The sequence below is a fragment of the Dendrobates tinctorius genome, unplaced genomic scaffold, assembly GCF_039654945.1.
Source record: "Dendrobates tinctorius isolate UK_male_01 unplaced genomic scaffold, ASM3965494v1 ptg000035l, whole genome shotgun sequence".
NCBI classification, from domain to species: domain Eukaryota; kingdom Metazoa; phylum Chordata; class Amphibia; order Anura; family Dendrobatidae; genus Dendrobates; species Dendrobates tinctorius.
The window spans coordinates 5,719,845-5,738,048 of record NW_027361703.1 but is presented as its reverse complement, the minus strand read 5'-3'; the positions used below and the strand labels follow the sequence as shown (position 1 = coordinate 5,738,048).

At 43.1% G+C, this 18,204-nt stretch overlaps 1 protein-coding gene across 1 annotated transcript in view; it reads right to left on the bottom strand.

The window, feature by feature from the left end:
* ADAMTS20 (ADAM metallopeptidase with thrombospondin type 1 motif 20) overlaps positions 1-18,204 on the bottom strand; it is a 266,796-nt gene that overhangs the window by 224,502 nt on the left and 24,090 nt on the right. Inside the window, exon 3 of the mRNA XM_073573240.1 lies at positions 10,332-10,494. Within this exon, the coding sequence (XP_073429341.1) occupies positions 10,332-10,494 (163 nt within the window). The remainder of the gene's footprint in view (positions 1-10,331; positions 10,495-18,204) is intronic.

Here is an 18,204-nt window from a genome sequence, read left to right as displayed (position 1 = left end):
CATGATGTAATAGTGTCTCCATTATTTTTTTCTTTTTTGTTTTGATTTATTTTTTAATTTCACCTCTCCATTTCAGAAATGTTGTCAAAGTATTTGGCACCTACCGAGTTAACTTTCGTTAAGTCTAAGTGGTTATCAGATATTTTTAACAGGGTGCATGTACTTCTTCTCCCTGAATGAGTTGCCTAATAATACACTGGTAGCAATACAGCAGAAATAGAACACTCTCCCACAATAGCTGAGATTTCTCAGTGTGTGAGATGTAAGGATACAGACCTCATCTCCTGCTTTAAGGCCCTGTCACTCTAAGCGTTCTCGCTAGCGAGATCGCTGATTTTGTGACACATCAGCGATCTCTCCAGCGAGATCGCTGTGTGTGATGGGGATCAGCGACCGGCCCCCCTGCTGGTTATCGCTGATCGTGCTCGAGCGGCCTGGGCCGTTTTTCTATCGCTGGTCTCCCGCTGCCTAGAGCGCATCGCTGCGTGTGGCAGCGAGAGACCAGCTATCAGCGACGCTGGACACTGGTTGCTAATGTAAATGTCGGTTATCCAGGAGCAGTGGCTCCTGGATACCCGCTGTTTACCTAGGAAACCGGCGTGCACGCTGGTTTCCAAGGTAAACATCGGGTATCTAGGAGCCGCGCGACTCCTGGATACCCGACGTTTACATTAGAAACCAGCGTCCAGCGTCGCTGGTCCTGATCGCTGGGGCTGTCTATGTGACAGCTCACCAGTGATCAGTCTAACGATGTCCCAGCGATCCCATCATGTCGGATCGTTGGTGGGATCGTTGGGGCATCGTGTATGCCGGTTTCCAAGGTAAACAGCGGGTATCCAAGAGTCGCGCAGCTCCTGACGTTTAGAAACCAGCGTAAGATTAGAGCACAGATGACTAACACTTTTCAGATAACAAACCTGTGTGGAAAGGGGAAGCACAGCTGACTTTAGCTGTGTCACATTACAAACCCTTCTATAAGCTCTCCTATCTTACACTGTCAGTTCTCCTGTACTGCCACTCCACACAGTGCCTGTCTGGAGATCACAGCAGTATCTAAGTTGTTAAAAGGGTGTTAAAACACCCCCTATGGCAGGATCAACCCCCCACAATCATAGTGGGTACTGATTGTTGCCATGGTACCCTGAGGTCACAGTGGCCTGTGAGTTCCAGCTTTAACTCGGGTTTTACATGATGTATGAGTGCCTCACTGACAGGTCTCCGTCACCAGTAATCACCAGAAATCATGAGACCAGTAATCAAATTAAAAATAATACATGTTCCACAGTAGGACATAGTGAAAAAGTAAAACAAAAAAACAAAAAAACAAAATGAATAAAAAAAGGTAAAAGAAAAACCCACAAAAAAAGAGCACACATCATGAAAAGTCGTTTTGCCACTAAAACCATAGCGTTTGTATTAAAACAAAAAAGTACACAAATTTGGTATCACCGAATCCGGATCTACACAATCTATAAAACTAGTATGTTATTTCTATGCGGCGAACACCGTAAAAAAATAAAAAGCATGAAAAAAATGTTGCTTTTCCATCATATTGACATAAAAAATGTAATAAAAAAAGTGATCAAAAACACATATGGGAAAAACCATGCTGCAAAAACAAGCTCTGATATGGCTCATTCAGTAAAAAAAAAATAAAATGACGATGCAAAAAAAAAAAAAAAAAATAGAAATCTGCTATCATTGTAATCGTACTGACTCAATGAACAAATCGGTCTTATTATTATTATTTATTTATATAGCACCATTAATTCCATGGTGCTGTATATGAGAGAAGGGGGTTACATACAAAGTTATAGATATCGTTAACAGTAAACAAGTTTCCACAACAAATTTACAATGACAAACTGGTACAGAGGGGAGAGGACCCTGTCCTTGTGGACATTCTATGGGATAGCGAGGAAAAGACAGAAGGTCGGGGGTGCAGCAGCTCTGGTGGTGATGAGGCGGCAGCTCAGGCGGTGGTGAGGCGGCAGAATGGTTATTGCAGTCTGTAAGCTTTCCTGAAAAGATGGGTTTTCAGGATCCGTTTGAAGGATCCGAGGGTGGTGGATAATCGGATGTGTTGAGGCATGGCATTCCAAAGGATAGGGGATATTCGGGAGAAATCTTGGAGGCGGTTGTGTGAGGAACAAATAAGTGTGGAGGAGAGTAGGAGGTCTTGGGAGGATCGAAGAGTACGTGAGGGAAGATATTGGGAGATTAGTTCTGAGATATGGGGAGGGGAAAGGTTGTGGATGGCTATGTAGGTCAGTGTTAGTAGCTTGAATTGGATTCCTTGGGGAATTGGGAGCCAATGGAGGGATTTGCAGAGGGGAGAGACAGAGGAGTAGCGAGGAGAGAGGTGGATTAGTCGGGCAGCAGAATTGAGGACAGACTGGAGTGGTTCAAGAGAGTTAGAAGGGAGGTCACAGAGGAGGGTGTTGCAGTAGTCAAGGCGGGAGATGATGAGGGCATGTACAAGAGTTTTAGTAGATTAAGGGACGGATTCTGGAAATATTTTTGAGTTGGAGGCGACAGGAGGTGGCAAGAGATTGGACGTGCGGTTTGAAGGACAGGGCAGAGTCGAGAGTTACTCCAAGGCAGCGGATTACAGGTGCGGGAGAGAGCATGATGCCATTTACCATAATAGATAGATCGGGTAGGGAAGATACGTGAGATGGAGGAAAGATAATGAGTTCAGTTTTGTCTACGTTGAGTAGACAAAAGGGTGTTATCCCTTTTATTGCACAGTGAACAGCGCAAGAATAAAAATAAAAATAATTGAATTTTTATTCATTCTGCATCTAAAAAATCTGAATAAAAAATTATCAAAAACTGTTATGTTGCACACAATGGTACAAAGAAAAAATCCCAACTCGTCGTGCAAAAAATAAGCCCTCATACAGCCATGTTTGCCAAAAAAAGGTTACAGCTCTCAGAATATGGGTACAAAATCAATTATTTATAAAAAAAAAAGCCATTTTTACTGTGTGATATTAGAAAAACCTTACAAAACTACATAAATCTGGTATGGCTGTTATTGCACTGACCAGAAGAATAAAGACATCTTATCACTTACCGTATTTTGCGGATTATAAGACGCACAGGAACATAACGCACCCTAAATTGTGCAAAACTGCAAATTTTTCAAAATGTTTGCCAAAATTCCAATATTTTCACAAATAAATGCAAAACATATCGACTTAAATCTCAGAATTACTGGCATATATTGAAGCGTTCCAGATTATTACCACATCAAATGATACTGTTCAGATTTTAAAAATTTGGCCTGGTCATTAAAGTTAAAATTAGATTGGTCACTAAGGGGTTAATAAAATCTTATAACCAAAACTGAACTTCTGTTAGCTATCTACCTGAACCAAACAAGATTCCTGCCCTTCAGATGGGACAAGAACAAAGCTTCCAGAGCTACTATACAGCTTGCCACCTTCCACCAGTTTACCTTTAATCTCCAGGTTTATGAATGGCAAAGGGCATTTGAAATGGTAGACTTCAACTTCTAAACACGCGGGCAGGGGCCACCTTTTGCTTCCATGGCCTTGCCCATTAGTTGAAAGTTCTTGAGACAGATCATTTGGACAATGTACTTGCTTTCTATACAGCGTTTTTGGGGGGAATTTTTTACATAAGTTATATTTCTAAAATGTGTTATTTTTCTATCAGCCCTGTTAAATTTAGTTTCAATCTATCGAACCTACAGGAAAATTAAAGAAAAGCAAATTAATTAAAGAAAACAAATGACACTGACCAACACGCAACCTCTGTTGCCAGTAATTGGCTGCAGCGGTCATATAGCCTTCTGGCTGGAAGAGGACGCTCTGAGAATACGAGGGCACCACCCTAAGGTTAGAAGCAGGAGACAGTAAAGTTGAGAATACTTTCTTTTACCATATTAATGCAGACTGGACAGTCTGTGAAAAAGATTTCAGGGTTGGACAAACCCACTAACTACACATATGATGTTTGTAAACAAGTTATTTTTCCAAGATTAATAACACAAATGACCTTGGTATACAGTCTTACATGTTCGGTATAAATGTAACATTTCTACCATATCTTATTACATTCAACACTTTGTGATAACTGCTGTTTCCTTTGAGAGCATAAAGGAAGAAAAAAGAACTAGGTCAACCTGTTCCTTAATAGACATTAAACAGACAAAAAAGTGAACTAACTGAGAAACAAAGCAATGCAACTAGAAATACTTTCTCAATAGCTGTACAGAACTGGAAAGCAATCCTACCAAAATCAGAAGAGATGCAACATAAAAACAAAATTATTTAGCTTTCATTGCACTTCCATAACTCTCTATGTAAGTCTTGTGACAAAGTCACTGGTAAGGTAATAGAGGGGAGATATGTGTCACTGCGCTTAATGGCGTCACTGATATGAAACCAGAGCATTTTCCTCCAGCACACTACGTGTTGTGAGGGTTAAGTTAAAGTTGCATAATGGGCTGGTTTCATGTGGACCTTCATAGAGCGGGTGGGAGGAGGTCCACTTTATCTTCATCAAAAGAGTTGCCAGAATCTATGTGATGTCATGATCATGTGTTCAGTCACATGATGGAAAGAGTCACATGATCTTGGGTTTAAATAACTGAGGTCTGGGTTCAACAAGACTGGAGAGAGGGGTCTAGTGGTTTTGTGTCTTGTAGAGGAAAAACTGAACCTGTGTTGCTCCAGAGTGGGGTGCCACCCGCAATGCATGGACTGTGCTGCAGAGTTTTCGTTTTCCTTGTGGTTTTCCTGTTTTAGTCGTAAAGGCTGAATTTATTTCCCCTCTTGTTGGTTTATGCCACACATTAATAAACCAACCCAGGATTTAAAGAGACGGTGTTCTATTTTCTACCTCTGTATACCGCCACATGAGTTCAACTACCATAGTCTATTGCAGTAGGCCACAGAATGGCTCATGGAGTCCTTTGCAATAGGCCACTGTATGATATGCCATTGGGTGAAATGTGTTGGAAATCAGTAATAAGGCATGTGAAGAAACACAGCTCAATTTTTGTCTGCTGGATTACAGAATCCAACAAAAAAGATCATACAACCATGAGAAAAATTAAGTAGATCCTCTTTGAAAGTTATAGTTTTACATGTAAAAACAATAAAAAAAATGTGGTACCTAGACAGCCTCAAAATTCAGATTCAGATGAACCACAGCACATGTCAAATCATATCATATCATTATTTACACTCCACAACATTGAAATTCCAATACTAAGAAGAAAATTGTATGGAATTCTGAAAATCACCAGATCAAGAGGCATATCAATGATACGCAAATGATGAAAAAATCTAAACATCTTGAGTATTCGCTCTAAGAGCAGAAATACATGCACTTACATGTTTTGACATTCTATAAGTGAGGTTATTAATGGGTGTCTGAGGAAAATTCTGCCTCGCTGAACGCACTTCACACGGAAATCATCAACATCCACTGCTGGCAGCTCCTTTTGCAACTACCAACCAATGATGTACTAGATGTGTTTGATGGGAAAAAAGCCTGGAGATGCTGCAGGCCATGGTAGAAAATTTATGTGATGCAGGTTGCTCACAGTAACATGAGCAATATGCGGCCTGGCTTGTCCTGATGAAAAATGGCTCCTGGGACACATTTACATTTTCTCGCGAAGGACTCATCATGGCGTTGCCTAAGAGGTCCCCTTAATAATCTCAAGTTATCATTGCATCCAAAAGAAAATATAATAAACTTGGCACTCAACTTGAATGTTCAAAAGATTTAGTACACTATCGTCTGGCCACTCACCTGATTTCCGGTGGATACCGGTCATTTCAACTTTATTATAACTTGGCTGTTCTCATCTATTAGTGACATTTAGGTACCACATGGCAGTAGGGATTATTTCCCTCTTACACACCCATGTCATAACACAAGCAGTCGGTACACTGACGAAGGTCAAGATATAACCGAAACGTTTATGTAACTGATCTACCATGGATTGCATTAAATCTTTTGAACATTCAAGTTGAGTGCCAAGTTTATTATATTTTCTTTATGGTTTGGGACCCTACTTGTGCACCTACACGGTAGTGCCACGTTTTGCCATCATCATTGCATCCAAGACAAAAATTGTCCTCTTTGCTGAATAAGCTAGGCCTCCATTGCTGTATTGCTCTGCACCATGATAGCCCTTGAGAACGGTGGCATGAATTCAATAGAACACCTGCAGCTGGGCGACTGGCTCGTAATCCACTAACGTGTAAACATATTCTGATGGATTGTGTAGACATTGTTTGACTACCTAGCCTTAGTACTTAACATCTAATTTCATTTGCAATACAAATTAGATCATTAAGCGCCATTCTTTAAATCTGACGAGACCACAAGGTAACACCAAAAAGAGACCTTCACAAGGGAATGTCACACCAGTCCTTCTTCCACGATTATTGTAGAACTGGCATAATTACAGTAGACAAACGCCTCTAGTCTTCATTTCAGGTAAATTAACATCTTAGTATTATATTAAATTGTTCATGGAACCAGCGGTGTGGCCAAGTGTCTCAGGAACGGTTTTTCAACACGCCAACACCAGGACGCATGTTGCTCATGCTATTATGAGCACCATGCTTGGTGATACCATGGCCTTCAACGTGTCACGTGCCCCGTCCTGAGTGACACAGCCAGCAGGCCGGTAACTGATGCAACAGGACGCGGCACGTGTAATTGTCCTTTGTGACGCGGCCCGCAGGCCGCTAACTAATACAGTAAGACAGGGGGAATAGGGAAAACCTGGGTAACAATAACAATGGTGGCTCTGCGATAGGGAAACGGAGAAGTGGAGACCTCCTGCACTCCCCTGAGTCAGTGTCTCTACACTCCTAGCGTTCCCTAGGCCGGGTCCGCACCGGGCGACGATTAGGAACCCCAAAACCCTAACTCGCCCAGCACCTAAACCCTCACTAGGGAATTGGTCGGTGCGGAAACTAATCCCACCACTGCACTAAACACACAAAAGGAAAAATGACAATACAGGGGAACACCACTTAGCTTTGCTCTGCTGCTTACGCTCCAGCAACAGAGCCACCACCTGCGTGCATCTTTTCCTCCAACCGGATCCATCACCATAGTGCAGCCTTGGAGCAGTCCACCACCTATTTGCAGCTGTCCAGAAACAGAGTACCGAAAATGAGTCCAGCTTCTGCTAAAAAGTCCAGCATGCCTGAGTCCAACTTTTCTGCCAAAAAGTCCAGCATGCTTGAGTCCAGCTTTCAGCAACCAAGTCCAGCGTGCTGAGTGCAACTCTACACCATAGTCGCCACTCCACCAAGCCATGCAAGCACTTCCCGCCGACACCATAACTGCGACTCCACCACGCCATGCCAGCCTTTCTTGCAGACACCATAGTTGAACTCCACCAATCCATGCCAGCACTCCTTGCAGACACCATAGCTGCTGCTCGAGGGCTCTGACTGAGCTGCCCGTGACTCTCCTTCAGCTCCATCCTTCACCCAGGCTTGCTTGTAACTGAAGACCTATCACCAACAGTGATTGCCACACCTGATAGCTCTATAAAAGAGTATCACACCTGTTACCTAATCATGTGCACAAACTAAGGTAACAAAGTGCAATGCTGCTCACCACCACCGGGGCAAACTTAGAACAAACAACACCACAGTGCAATAATCCTAATGGCCACCGGGGGCAAACCCACACTTTGGCACACAGCCAAAGGAAAAAAAAGTTGCTTTGTGTATTTAATATCTATCAGATCCAACCTGGATCATGACACAACGTCTCCAGACTTGTCTCCCACATCTGGGACATCATTGGTCGGCAATTGCAAATGGAGCTGCCAGCACTCCACTTGGCAGAACATTCCTGACATTAGCTGAGCCTATGAAAGCAAAACAGTGCAAAATGTTTATGAATATTTGCGAAAACATAATTATTAGCCCCAAATACATGCATTTAAAAAAATTGAAGAGGTTGAAAACACTTTATTAGCTTGTTGAATCAGCAATAACCTGAAGTAATTGGTTTCTGTATGACATTATCAGTCTCTCACATTGTTCTGAAGGAATTTTGGCCCACCCTTCTTTGCAATGTTGCTTAAGTTCATTGCGGCTTGTGGGTACTTATTTATGTACAGCTCTCTTGAGTTCCAGCCACTGAATTTCAATTGGGGTGCGTTCTGGACAGTAGCTGGGTTGTTGTACCATAATTTTTTTTTTTTTTCAACTATTGAGTAAACGATTTTTTGATGTGCTTGGGATCATTGCCTGTTGCATGACCCACATTTAACTTGATAATTTGGGGAATTTGTGGTTGGCTCAATGATTTCAAGATGCCTAGGTCATGTGACTGCAAAACAATCTCAAATGACCATCCCTGCATTACTGAGATTGATATTTCATATGAGGTGGTTTTTAATGAATTCTTAATGAATTAGGCACATCTTCGAACTACAGAGAGCCTCTGCCAGAAATGTTACTCATCAGAGACTGAAAAACAATTTTGGTTTAATTTACGCCACTAAGGTAGCGTCAGTTTTGATCAATTTGCCAAGCAGGCCTTGCCATTTTGGCATAAGTGGCATGGACTGGAGTGAATAATACAAAAAGTTGGAAAATTAAAGGTGCTTCACTCCAGAAAACTGGCAAAAACACATTCTGGAACTGGGCAATTGTTCCATAGGTCTAGTGGTTTATTCGTATATAACTTTGCAAGCTATAGACGTGCTGCCATGTTCTTTTTAGAAGAAAGAAGTTTTCTCCTGGTATCCATTCTCGATGTGCTATACTTGTTCAGTCTTTGTCTAATTGTACTATCATGAACATAAATTTAACTCTCCACTCTGTATCAGTCAGTCATAGTTAGCTTGTGTACTGTAAGTGATATCTGTAATTTGTATGTAACCCCCTTCTCATGTGCAGCACCATGGAATCAATGGTCCTATATAACAAAAAAATAATAATAAAACAAATAATAATAACTTGGTTTCGGTTTTTTTGCAAGTTTCAAAATGGATTTACAACCCTTAACAGATTTATGGGCAGCAACATATGCTTCTCTAAAGAAAACCTCCCCTTTAAAAAAAAAATGCTGTTAACCTGTAGATAATGGGTTAGTCAGCAAGTTACCAGCGTTCTGAAGCTGCCCTGAATCTGCACGGAGAGAATCGCTACCGGGAGAAAATGAACTTTATTCCTCCTGGCAGCCTCGGACTTTCAGTCATAGGGGTGGGTCAGCGCAGCTTCAGTTACAGTTCACTACATAGGTGACGATGTAACCAGACTCTGGCACTGAATGACTGGTAATCTTAAAGATCATTGCTGATGTCTTCATGGCATTGTGTAAACAAACGCCTGCATGAGCCAGACCAGCAAAGTGCCAATGCTTCTGCTTTTAAAGAGGTGATCAAGTTTTCTAATGAACAGATATGTTGTTTTTCATCTGAGATTGTATTTACCTAATTTGAAGACCTTCTAAAAGCACACGTTTTCTTATTATGTTCTAATACAGCAAACCATAGAATTCAAAGACGGTGTACTTGAGTTTTTCTCAGGTGATCAGAGCAAATAACTTTATCCTAGTCCTTTGCAGTAAAATCTCTGTGGTCCTACAATTTTGCCTAAGAACACTGCCATGAATAAAGAATGGTATCTAAACATCCTCCAAGAGCAATTTCTCCCAACGATGAAAGAACAATTTGATGATGAACAATGCTTTTTCCTACATGGTTGGTTCCATATCGCAAGGCAAAAGTGATAACTAAGTTGATGGATGAACGAAACAATGAAATTTTGGGACAATGGCCAAGAAATTCTCCAGATCTCAATTCCATTGAAAACCTGTGGTTACTCCTCAAATACGGATGGACAGATAAAAACAGCAATTGTAATAAACTCCAAGCACTGATTAGACAAGAATGAGTTGTCATCAGTCAGAATTTGGCCCGGAAGCTGATACCCATCATACCAGGGCAAATTGCAGAAGTCTTGAAAAATAAGGGTCAACACTGTAAACATTGAGTCTCTGCATAAACTTGATGTATTTGTCTATAAAAGTGTAAAAACTTATGACATGCTTATAATTGTGTTTCGGTAACCATAGAAATATCTGACTAAAAGATCTAAAAACACTAAAACAGCAAACTTTGTGAAAACCAAACTTTGTAACAGACTCAAAACTTTTAACCATGGTTGTATAGAAAGGATGCATGAGCCTCTACAGATGGGCTATTAGGGCTCCACAAAGTACAGAGATGTAACGTGACCATGTGCAATCATTTTTCTTCAATTAGCAGTATTATTAACCACTGTAATATCCACAAGAGACCGTACCTGATATATCACACTTTGGATCTGCCTTTTCAGATTTCCCAGCTTTGTGTTGCTTTTTGTAGAGAAGATGTGGCTTGCTGTGCTCATCTTTATGCTCCTTAGCACCATATTTCATCAATGGTTCTAAAAAATATTCTCCGTCGTGTGTTCTAAAAGTGCCACTCTATGTAACAAAAAAGTGGATGCTTTTATTAGAATGACACCTATTATACAGTTTTAAATTTATATAAATGCTTCTGTTTGCCACACAAATCATTTAAACTGATAGAGTACATATATTTTGCATATTGATTAATTTCACCAAGTATCATACATTATGACCTTCCTAAATTTGTACTTGCTTAAAAAAAGTACATTGTACATTATATTTTTTAAAGATATTGTCAGAAAATGATCTATTCGATTAATCAAGTTTTAAGGTTGCTCATATATTTGTTGAAGTTTTTGGTGCCTTTTCGCTAATTTTTTATGCAGCTTTATAAAAGAGTAGTCTCAAAGGAAATCTGTCAGCATAATAAACCCCTCTAAACAGTTTACATGGGCATGCAGATCCTAGAAAAAAGAATGAAATGATGTGGTATCTGTCATCTGATGTCTTTTTCAAGAGAAATCTCCATTTTTATTAATATGTAAATAGGATGATAAGATCTATCCGATCTCCCTGAGAATCTGTCTCCAGCGCTTATTTTAAATGAAAGAAGGCATTGCTAGTGTGAGGCCGGTTTCACATTTGCACTTTATGGCGCAGCGACGGCCTACGCACGGCCGCCGCTAAGCCCCGCCTCCCTGCCAGCTCCCTGCCCGCCCCATACGGTCATCGCCGCCTACTAGCGCACATGGACGCTTGCGATCTGAGCACCTTATCTTTAGCATAGGGTGCGCAGATCGTGCGCTAGCAGGATTTAGCCGTGCGCTGCACACTTTTGAAGGTGCGCCCGTGTGCACCGAACGCAGCATGTTGCATTTCGGCGCGCACTTCAAAAGTGCGCAGCTCACGGCTAAATCCTGCTAGCGCACGGCCAGCGCACGATCTGCGCACCCTATGCTAAAGATAGGGTGCGCAGATCGCAAGCGTCCATGTGCGCTAGTAGGCAGCGATGATCGGATGGGGCGGGCAGGGAGCCGTCAGGGGGCGGGGCTTAGCGGCGGCCGTGCGCAGGCCGTCGCTGCGCCATAAAGCGCAAATGTGAAACCGGCCTGAGACATGTAATAACTTACAGTCTGCTCTACTGATCTCACAGCAGAGCTGTGTCTGTCATTACATGACTCAAAGAAAGAACATATCTGGGTGAAGTGTCACTGGATATGCTGCTGATAATAGAATTCCACAAATATTTCCCTTAGACACTTTAAAGGTTTACAAAGTCAACGTGTTTCGAGGTCAACACAGGACCTCTTCATTAGGACAAAAACCTAGGTTTTCACTAGGTTTTTGTCCTGATGAAGATGACCTGTTTAAATAAAAGGTAAATATTTCTGGAATTCTATTATCAGTACCGCATCCAGTGACACTTCACCCAGATATGTTCTTTCTCTAAGTCCTTTGGACTGGTGCCTTGCAGCAGCTCAGCTATACGTTTGTTACATGTTGCTTTGTTGCAACACCACCAGGTGAGCAGATCCATGTTGGTTTATGTGTTGTTTTAACATTTAAAGCCCTATTGTGCGCTCTTCCTTTTCCCAGTTTGCCATACTATTACATGACTCACACAGGAGAGCCTGCTCTCCAGATCTCACTGCATAGCTGTGTGTGATTACAAGTAAGGCCAGAGTCACACTGGCGAGGAATACGGGAGAGTGAGACGCGCAAAAAGCACGCATTAGACACGGACAAATGATTTTCTATGGGGTCACTCGCACCAGGCGTATATTTCTCCTCAGTATCCTACGCTCCGTGCCACTCGCAGCATGCTGCGATTGTCAGCATACTACGCCCGTAGTACGCCAATGCAAGACTATGGGTGCGCAAAAAATACGGATTACACACGGAACACACGTGTGACCTGCAAGCAATACGCAGGTCTTTTGGCTGGTGAACAGGAAATGGGCCAATCCATCATCAGGAAGCGTAGACATGCAAATGAGCTAAAAAAACGCTTTAGTCATCCAGGAAGTCAGCCTCCACGGAGTACAGCAGCAGCATGGCGTCCACATATATAAATGTAGAGATGCTCATTGTGCTGGTGCAGGAGCGGCCAGAAATATGGGACCCACGCGACGCAAACTATGCGAACCGCACAAGAAAGGAGGCGTCATGGAGGCGCATCTGTCGCCAGATGTACCATGACTTTGGTGACAGACCACGTGATGAGCAGCAGAAAATTCGTAAGTACAACCATAAAAATATCATTAACCTTAGCGCACGCTATAAAAGGAATCTAGATTCAGCACCCCCCCTTCCTGTGCATGTACTTTTATTAGCCTCATGAGGCCGTCACATTAGTATGTGACACGTGGCTTCACACAGCCATAATTAGGGGTTAGGCCACAAGCTCCTCATCCTCCTAGCCAATAAAATTAGTTTCAGTGGAGCTAATGAGACCCTGGGTATCGGCCCAATTACATATGCCACCATGGTTAGAACGCACACCCCAGAAGGCCCCATGCTTAGACTACTGGTAGAAAATGTGACCTCTCAAATATGTGATTTTGACATTCTTTCCTGTCACATTGCAGTGGAAGATGTGATGAAACGGTGGAGAAGCATCCGGGACCAGTACCGCCGGGAACGCCAGCAGCGGTCCAGGAGTGCTGATGCTGGCCATGTAAAGCGCAAATATATCTACTATGACCGGCTGAACTTCCTCGCCCCAATTCTGGCTCTGAGACCGTAAGTACATACCTCACACCACATGACACAAAAACATTACACAAATACTTTACAGGGACAAAAATATTGATGTATTTTTGCCTCTGTTCTATTTCATAACAGAACTCAATCCAACCTTACGGATCGAGGAACGGCCTCAGAGGCAGAGCCCATTATAGATCCTGTAGGGGATGAGGTGGCTGGCCCATCTTCTCCCCCTACAAGAAGGATGGCTGAAGAGGAGGCATCACCAGAATACACAATGGCTGCCCTACACAACACACCACCAGGACGGTCTGCTGCTGCAAACTCACCCATCCTGGAAGAGACGGGCAACTTGAGCAGCAGCCCAACTGCCCAGATCAGGCCCTCCCCACAGGCTTCTCTAGCATCACGGCGAATAAGAAGAAGGCGCCAGGTCACCAATCAAGAGAGCAGGACCAATGTGGACACAGGGGTGCTGAATTACTTGTCCAGAGTCACTACAGATGATGGTGAGGAGGCCTATGCACGTAGCCTCACCCTTTATCTCCGTGCCCTTACCCGTGAGGTCCGGCTCCGTATTAGGGGATGTATTCAGATCCTGCTTGATGCAAGCACCCCCCCCAATACTCCATATGAGGTGTTTGAATTTCTGGAGAGGTGGCAGCTCTCACCAAGAAATTTAATGCGCATGAGACCATCCACACAGATGCTTGGTCAAGCAGGGTCTGAACAGCCCCTAATACGTGGGCCAACACCTCAACCCCTTCCTCCCCCTACCCATCCTTCTATTCCACAGCCCCAAATGTCTTCCTAAAGCCAACCTCACCAATATGGCCACTTGTACCCACCCAGTGTTGGAGGCTGGTCCCAACCTGGTTGGGGACGATCTGGCTATCTTGGTGGGTATGAGCCACGGGCCTACCAGAGCCAACAAGAAGCCCCTCACCATCATCATTACTCTGGCCAGTATCCCCAACAGGCCCAGGAGGCTGGACAACTACAGCATCATGGGCAACACTATGGCCCCACACAGGGCGATGTTGCCCACAATGTCCAGCAGCACCCACAGGCTGATCCTCCACGTTCCCCTTCCCCTACATATGAGGATTTATGATTCAAAAGTTTGGAGATGTCCAGTGACATGTAACTGGTGCTTCTAATCTAGACCAAAAAACAGGTGTTCTCCATCACCAACATTTAGAACATAATTTAACACTCACATTTTTAAACAATGTTTTCCAAACATATGAAACAAGCCATCATGACAGGCAACGCTATCTCACACCTTTCACACAGATATTACATGTGTGTATAAAAGAGAATATTTAAATGCGCTATACTGTTACATGAAAGGATGAAAATACACTAGTCACTTGCTAACGCATAGGAAAGGCGTGCTTGCCTTTAGTTAAGTAGTCAACTTTGTTGTTAACAATCTCTAGTAAAACAATTTGAGGCGACCAGAATTCAGAATATCACGCTCTCTCTATGTCTTAACAAGTGATTTTTGTATTTTCATCCTTTCCAGTATAGCATGCTTAAATATTGTCTGTTCTACAGACAGGTAATATCTGTGTGAAAGATGTGAGGTAGCCTTGCCTGTCATGGTGGAATCTTTCTACGATTGGATAACATTATGAGGAAATGTGAGTGTTATCTTATTGACTTTATGTAGGTGATGGAGCTCACCCTTTGTTGCCTAATCAAGGTTAATGTAGGCATGCAAAAATGTTGTTATTGCATAATGTTTGTTGCAGTTTTTTTCTGTAATGTTAATGTTACACCAAGTTAAAGAAGGCCCAAAGGGTCATTTTGGCCATTGCCAAATTTGTGTTTATGGCAAAATTATGTTTGCCTTTAAGCAAAACAAAAAAAAAAAAAAGGCAAAACTAAAAATTTGTCTACTCTAGTTAACGTCTCTGTGTGATTTTTACAATCCCTCACAACATAATAACAGACACCAACCAATGCAAAGAAACACTCATAGAATCATAAAAAGGCTTGAGTAATATATATTTAGACACACTTTTAAAAAAACAAATTATAACATAGACACAGCATTCTCTTGCCAAGAAGTTGCCCCCTCAGGTGAGATAAAGTAATTCGTGAATATATCACGCACTTTGAGGCCAGAGAGCGGTCTCCGTTGAGGGATGATAGGTGGTCTCACCCTGCGCACATTGTCCGGCCTACGCACAACACCATCAGAGGAGGAACAATCATGTATCCTGGTGAAGTTATGCAGAACAACACAGGCTTTGACAACTTCATTCACATTTTGCTCACTCAACTGAATGGCAGACTGGAGTACCCGCCATTTGGCACAAAGAATCCCAAAGGAACACTCCACCAGTCGCCTAGCACGTGATAGGCGCAAGTTAAAAATTCTGCGCCTGTGGTCAAGGTTGCGCCGGGGATATGGCCTCATGACATTGCGTGATAACTGAAAGGCCTCATCTGCCACAAGGACATAAGGGACTGATTGTTCGGGGGAGCCTGGTAGCTGGCGTGGTGGTGGTAGATCCAACTGGTTGGTGCGTAGCCGCCGACCCATTATGGAAGTATTGAAGACTCTAGAGTCTCCGGTCCTTCCATAGGCCCCAATGTCAACAATTATAAACTTGTATTGAGGGTCTACCAGAGCCAACAATACAACAGAAAAGTATTGTTTATAATTGAAGAATTGGGAGCCTGAGTTCGGCGGCTTACGCACCCTGATATGTTTGCCATCCAGGGCCCCAATACAATTTGGAAACTGGCAGTCCTCCTCAAAGTCCCTTGAAATCCTTAACCAGTCTTCCATCCTGGGCTCGGGTAGGACAACCTGATGGAGTCTTGTCCAGATTTGTGCACATGTAGACCTCACTATGCCTGAAATGGTTGACTTTCCAATGAGAATCTCATGGTGGAGGGCGGCATAAGACAGGCCAGTGGACAGGAAGCTGTAGAACAACAGAAATAGTACATTTTAGAATGGCTAAAGTTAAAAAAAAATCAGTTACATGCCGACCAAACTTGTTAGGAAATGAGAGAGAACAACACACACATATTTGGTGGCACAATGACTAAGTGATATGCAGGACATATTATATGTAACATTCTGCTGTGTCAGGTGAAACATATTTTGAGTAAGTTGAGGGCATTAAACTTTGTCCAAGAAGGCCAAAAAACATAAATTAACACACACATTATGAACATAGAGAATGTGGTTGTGTAGTACATACCGTATTGTGAGTAGAAGTCGCTCCTCTGCAGATATGGCTTTGCGCATCATAGTGTCCTGAAAGGTTATCCCAGGGCGCACTGTCTCCAAGAGGCGATCAAATGTGGAAATGCTCATTCGACAGTACTGGTAAAATTTCTCCGGATGCTCCCGCAGAGACAAATAGAGGCGGTGAAAATGACCTCTTGTGAGTCGTTGCCTCAAAAGTGGATGTACCCACATGCGTCTTGTCCTCCGCGGATCCACTATCACAGGATATGGTTGGCCAAAGCGCCGAGACAAAAGCCAGGTAAAGAGAACCTGCTCAGTTGTATTGAATGTCAGACCCTCTGCCATGCTGCACAAAGAACACCAACACACCTCGTGAAAGCAAGGTGACAAATGTACAGAATGTAGGCATCCACCTGTTTCTGAGTGTCTAAATAGGGTGCAGGCTAATGATTTAAATTGTTTGCAGGCCTGAAAACCGTTAAATGTCCATTTTGCAAGGCTGCGAGAAAATCTCGCCATACGGATTGCATACGGATGCCACACGGATTACATACGGATGCACACATGCGCAAAATACGCGACCACACCTTGCTTACGGATGACCTACGGAGCACTGTTTAGGGGTCATTCATCCGTATTACGCATGTAAAATATGGAGCGTATTTTGCGCAGGTTAGTGTGACTCCAGCCTAACACTTCTTTATCTTCCATCTCACACGCAGACATTGTGGGAAGGGGAGTACAGCTGAGCTGACAACTTTGTGAGAAAAAAAGCTACAACTGTAAATATGTTTGCAATGAGACAAAGTTATAACCTACTGCCCCTTCCTGGATAATAGCTACCTGTGAAATGGAAGCTGAAGAAGGGTTGTATTGGTGCACAGCATTGAGGTGCAGCTAACAGCACTGTGAAAGGATAACTGCAGATGTGTTTGCAATGAGACAAAGTTCAACACTGCTGTACTGTCTTAGTTATAATCACACGCTGTAGCACGAGCAATGGCTAATGTGCATACATTCATTTATGATTTAGTCATACAATATTATGGGGAGAAAAAAAAGACTTCATCAAAATGGCGCCGGTGATGACGCCTACGCAGTAGTATCTATCGCGTTCCGATAGATGCTACTGAGCAGGCACCAACACCATCATTTTGCTAGAGGAAAAAAAATTTGGCTCCATCAAGATGGCACCGAGGGTGCCTGCGCAGCACCATCTATCAGAACACGATAGATACTACTGCGCTGCTGCCATTTTGATGAAAATATAGTTTTTTTTCTCCCCACAATACTATATGACTAAATTATAAATTAATATATCCATATTAGCAATTGTATCATACTACAGCGCCACCTCCATGATGAATGTTAATTTTTTTTCTACACAATATTCTATGCAGTATCTAACCCCTTTCTGCCATATGATGTACTATCCCGTCCATGTGCCCTGGGACTTAATTCTCAAGGACGGGATAGTACGTCATGGCATTTAATGCGACATCGCGACTTAAGTAGCGGTGATCGCATTAAAATTCCGACGTCATCATACCTTATGGTAGATGGCCTTGGCATCCCGGGGTCTGTCGCCGCCCTCCCTTCCTCCCGAGCGCTGTGATTGGCTGTTTAAATCGAAACAGACAATCACAGCGCTTCTCATTGTTTCAACCGATCAGAGCAGCTGAAACAATGATATCCTAGGCTAGGATCAAGTACTGGTGTCCTCGATCCTAGGCCCGGTGCCTGGCCAGGCACCGGCAAAGCCCCCCCGGATTGGCGCGACCGCAGATCGTATCGATCGCGCCAATCGCAGGGCACAGCGGCGGTTTAGCGCCGCTGTGCCCTGCCAGTACCGCTCCGGATCGGTG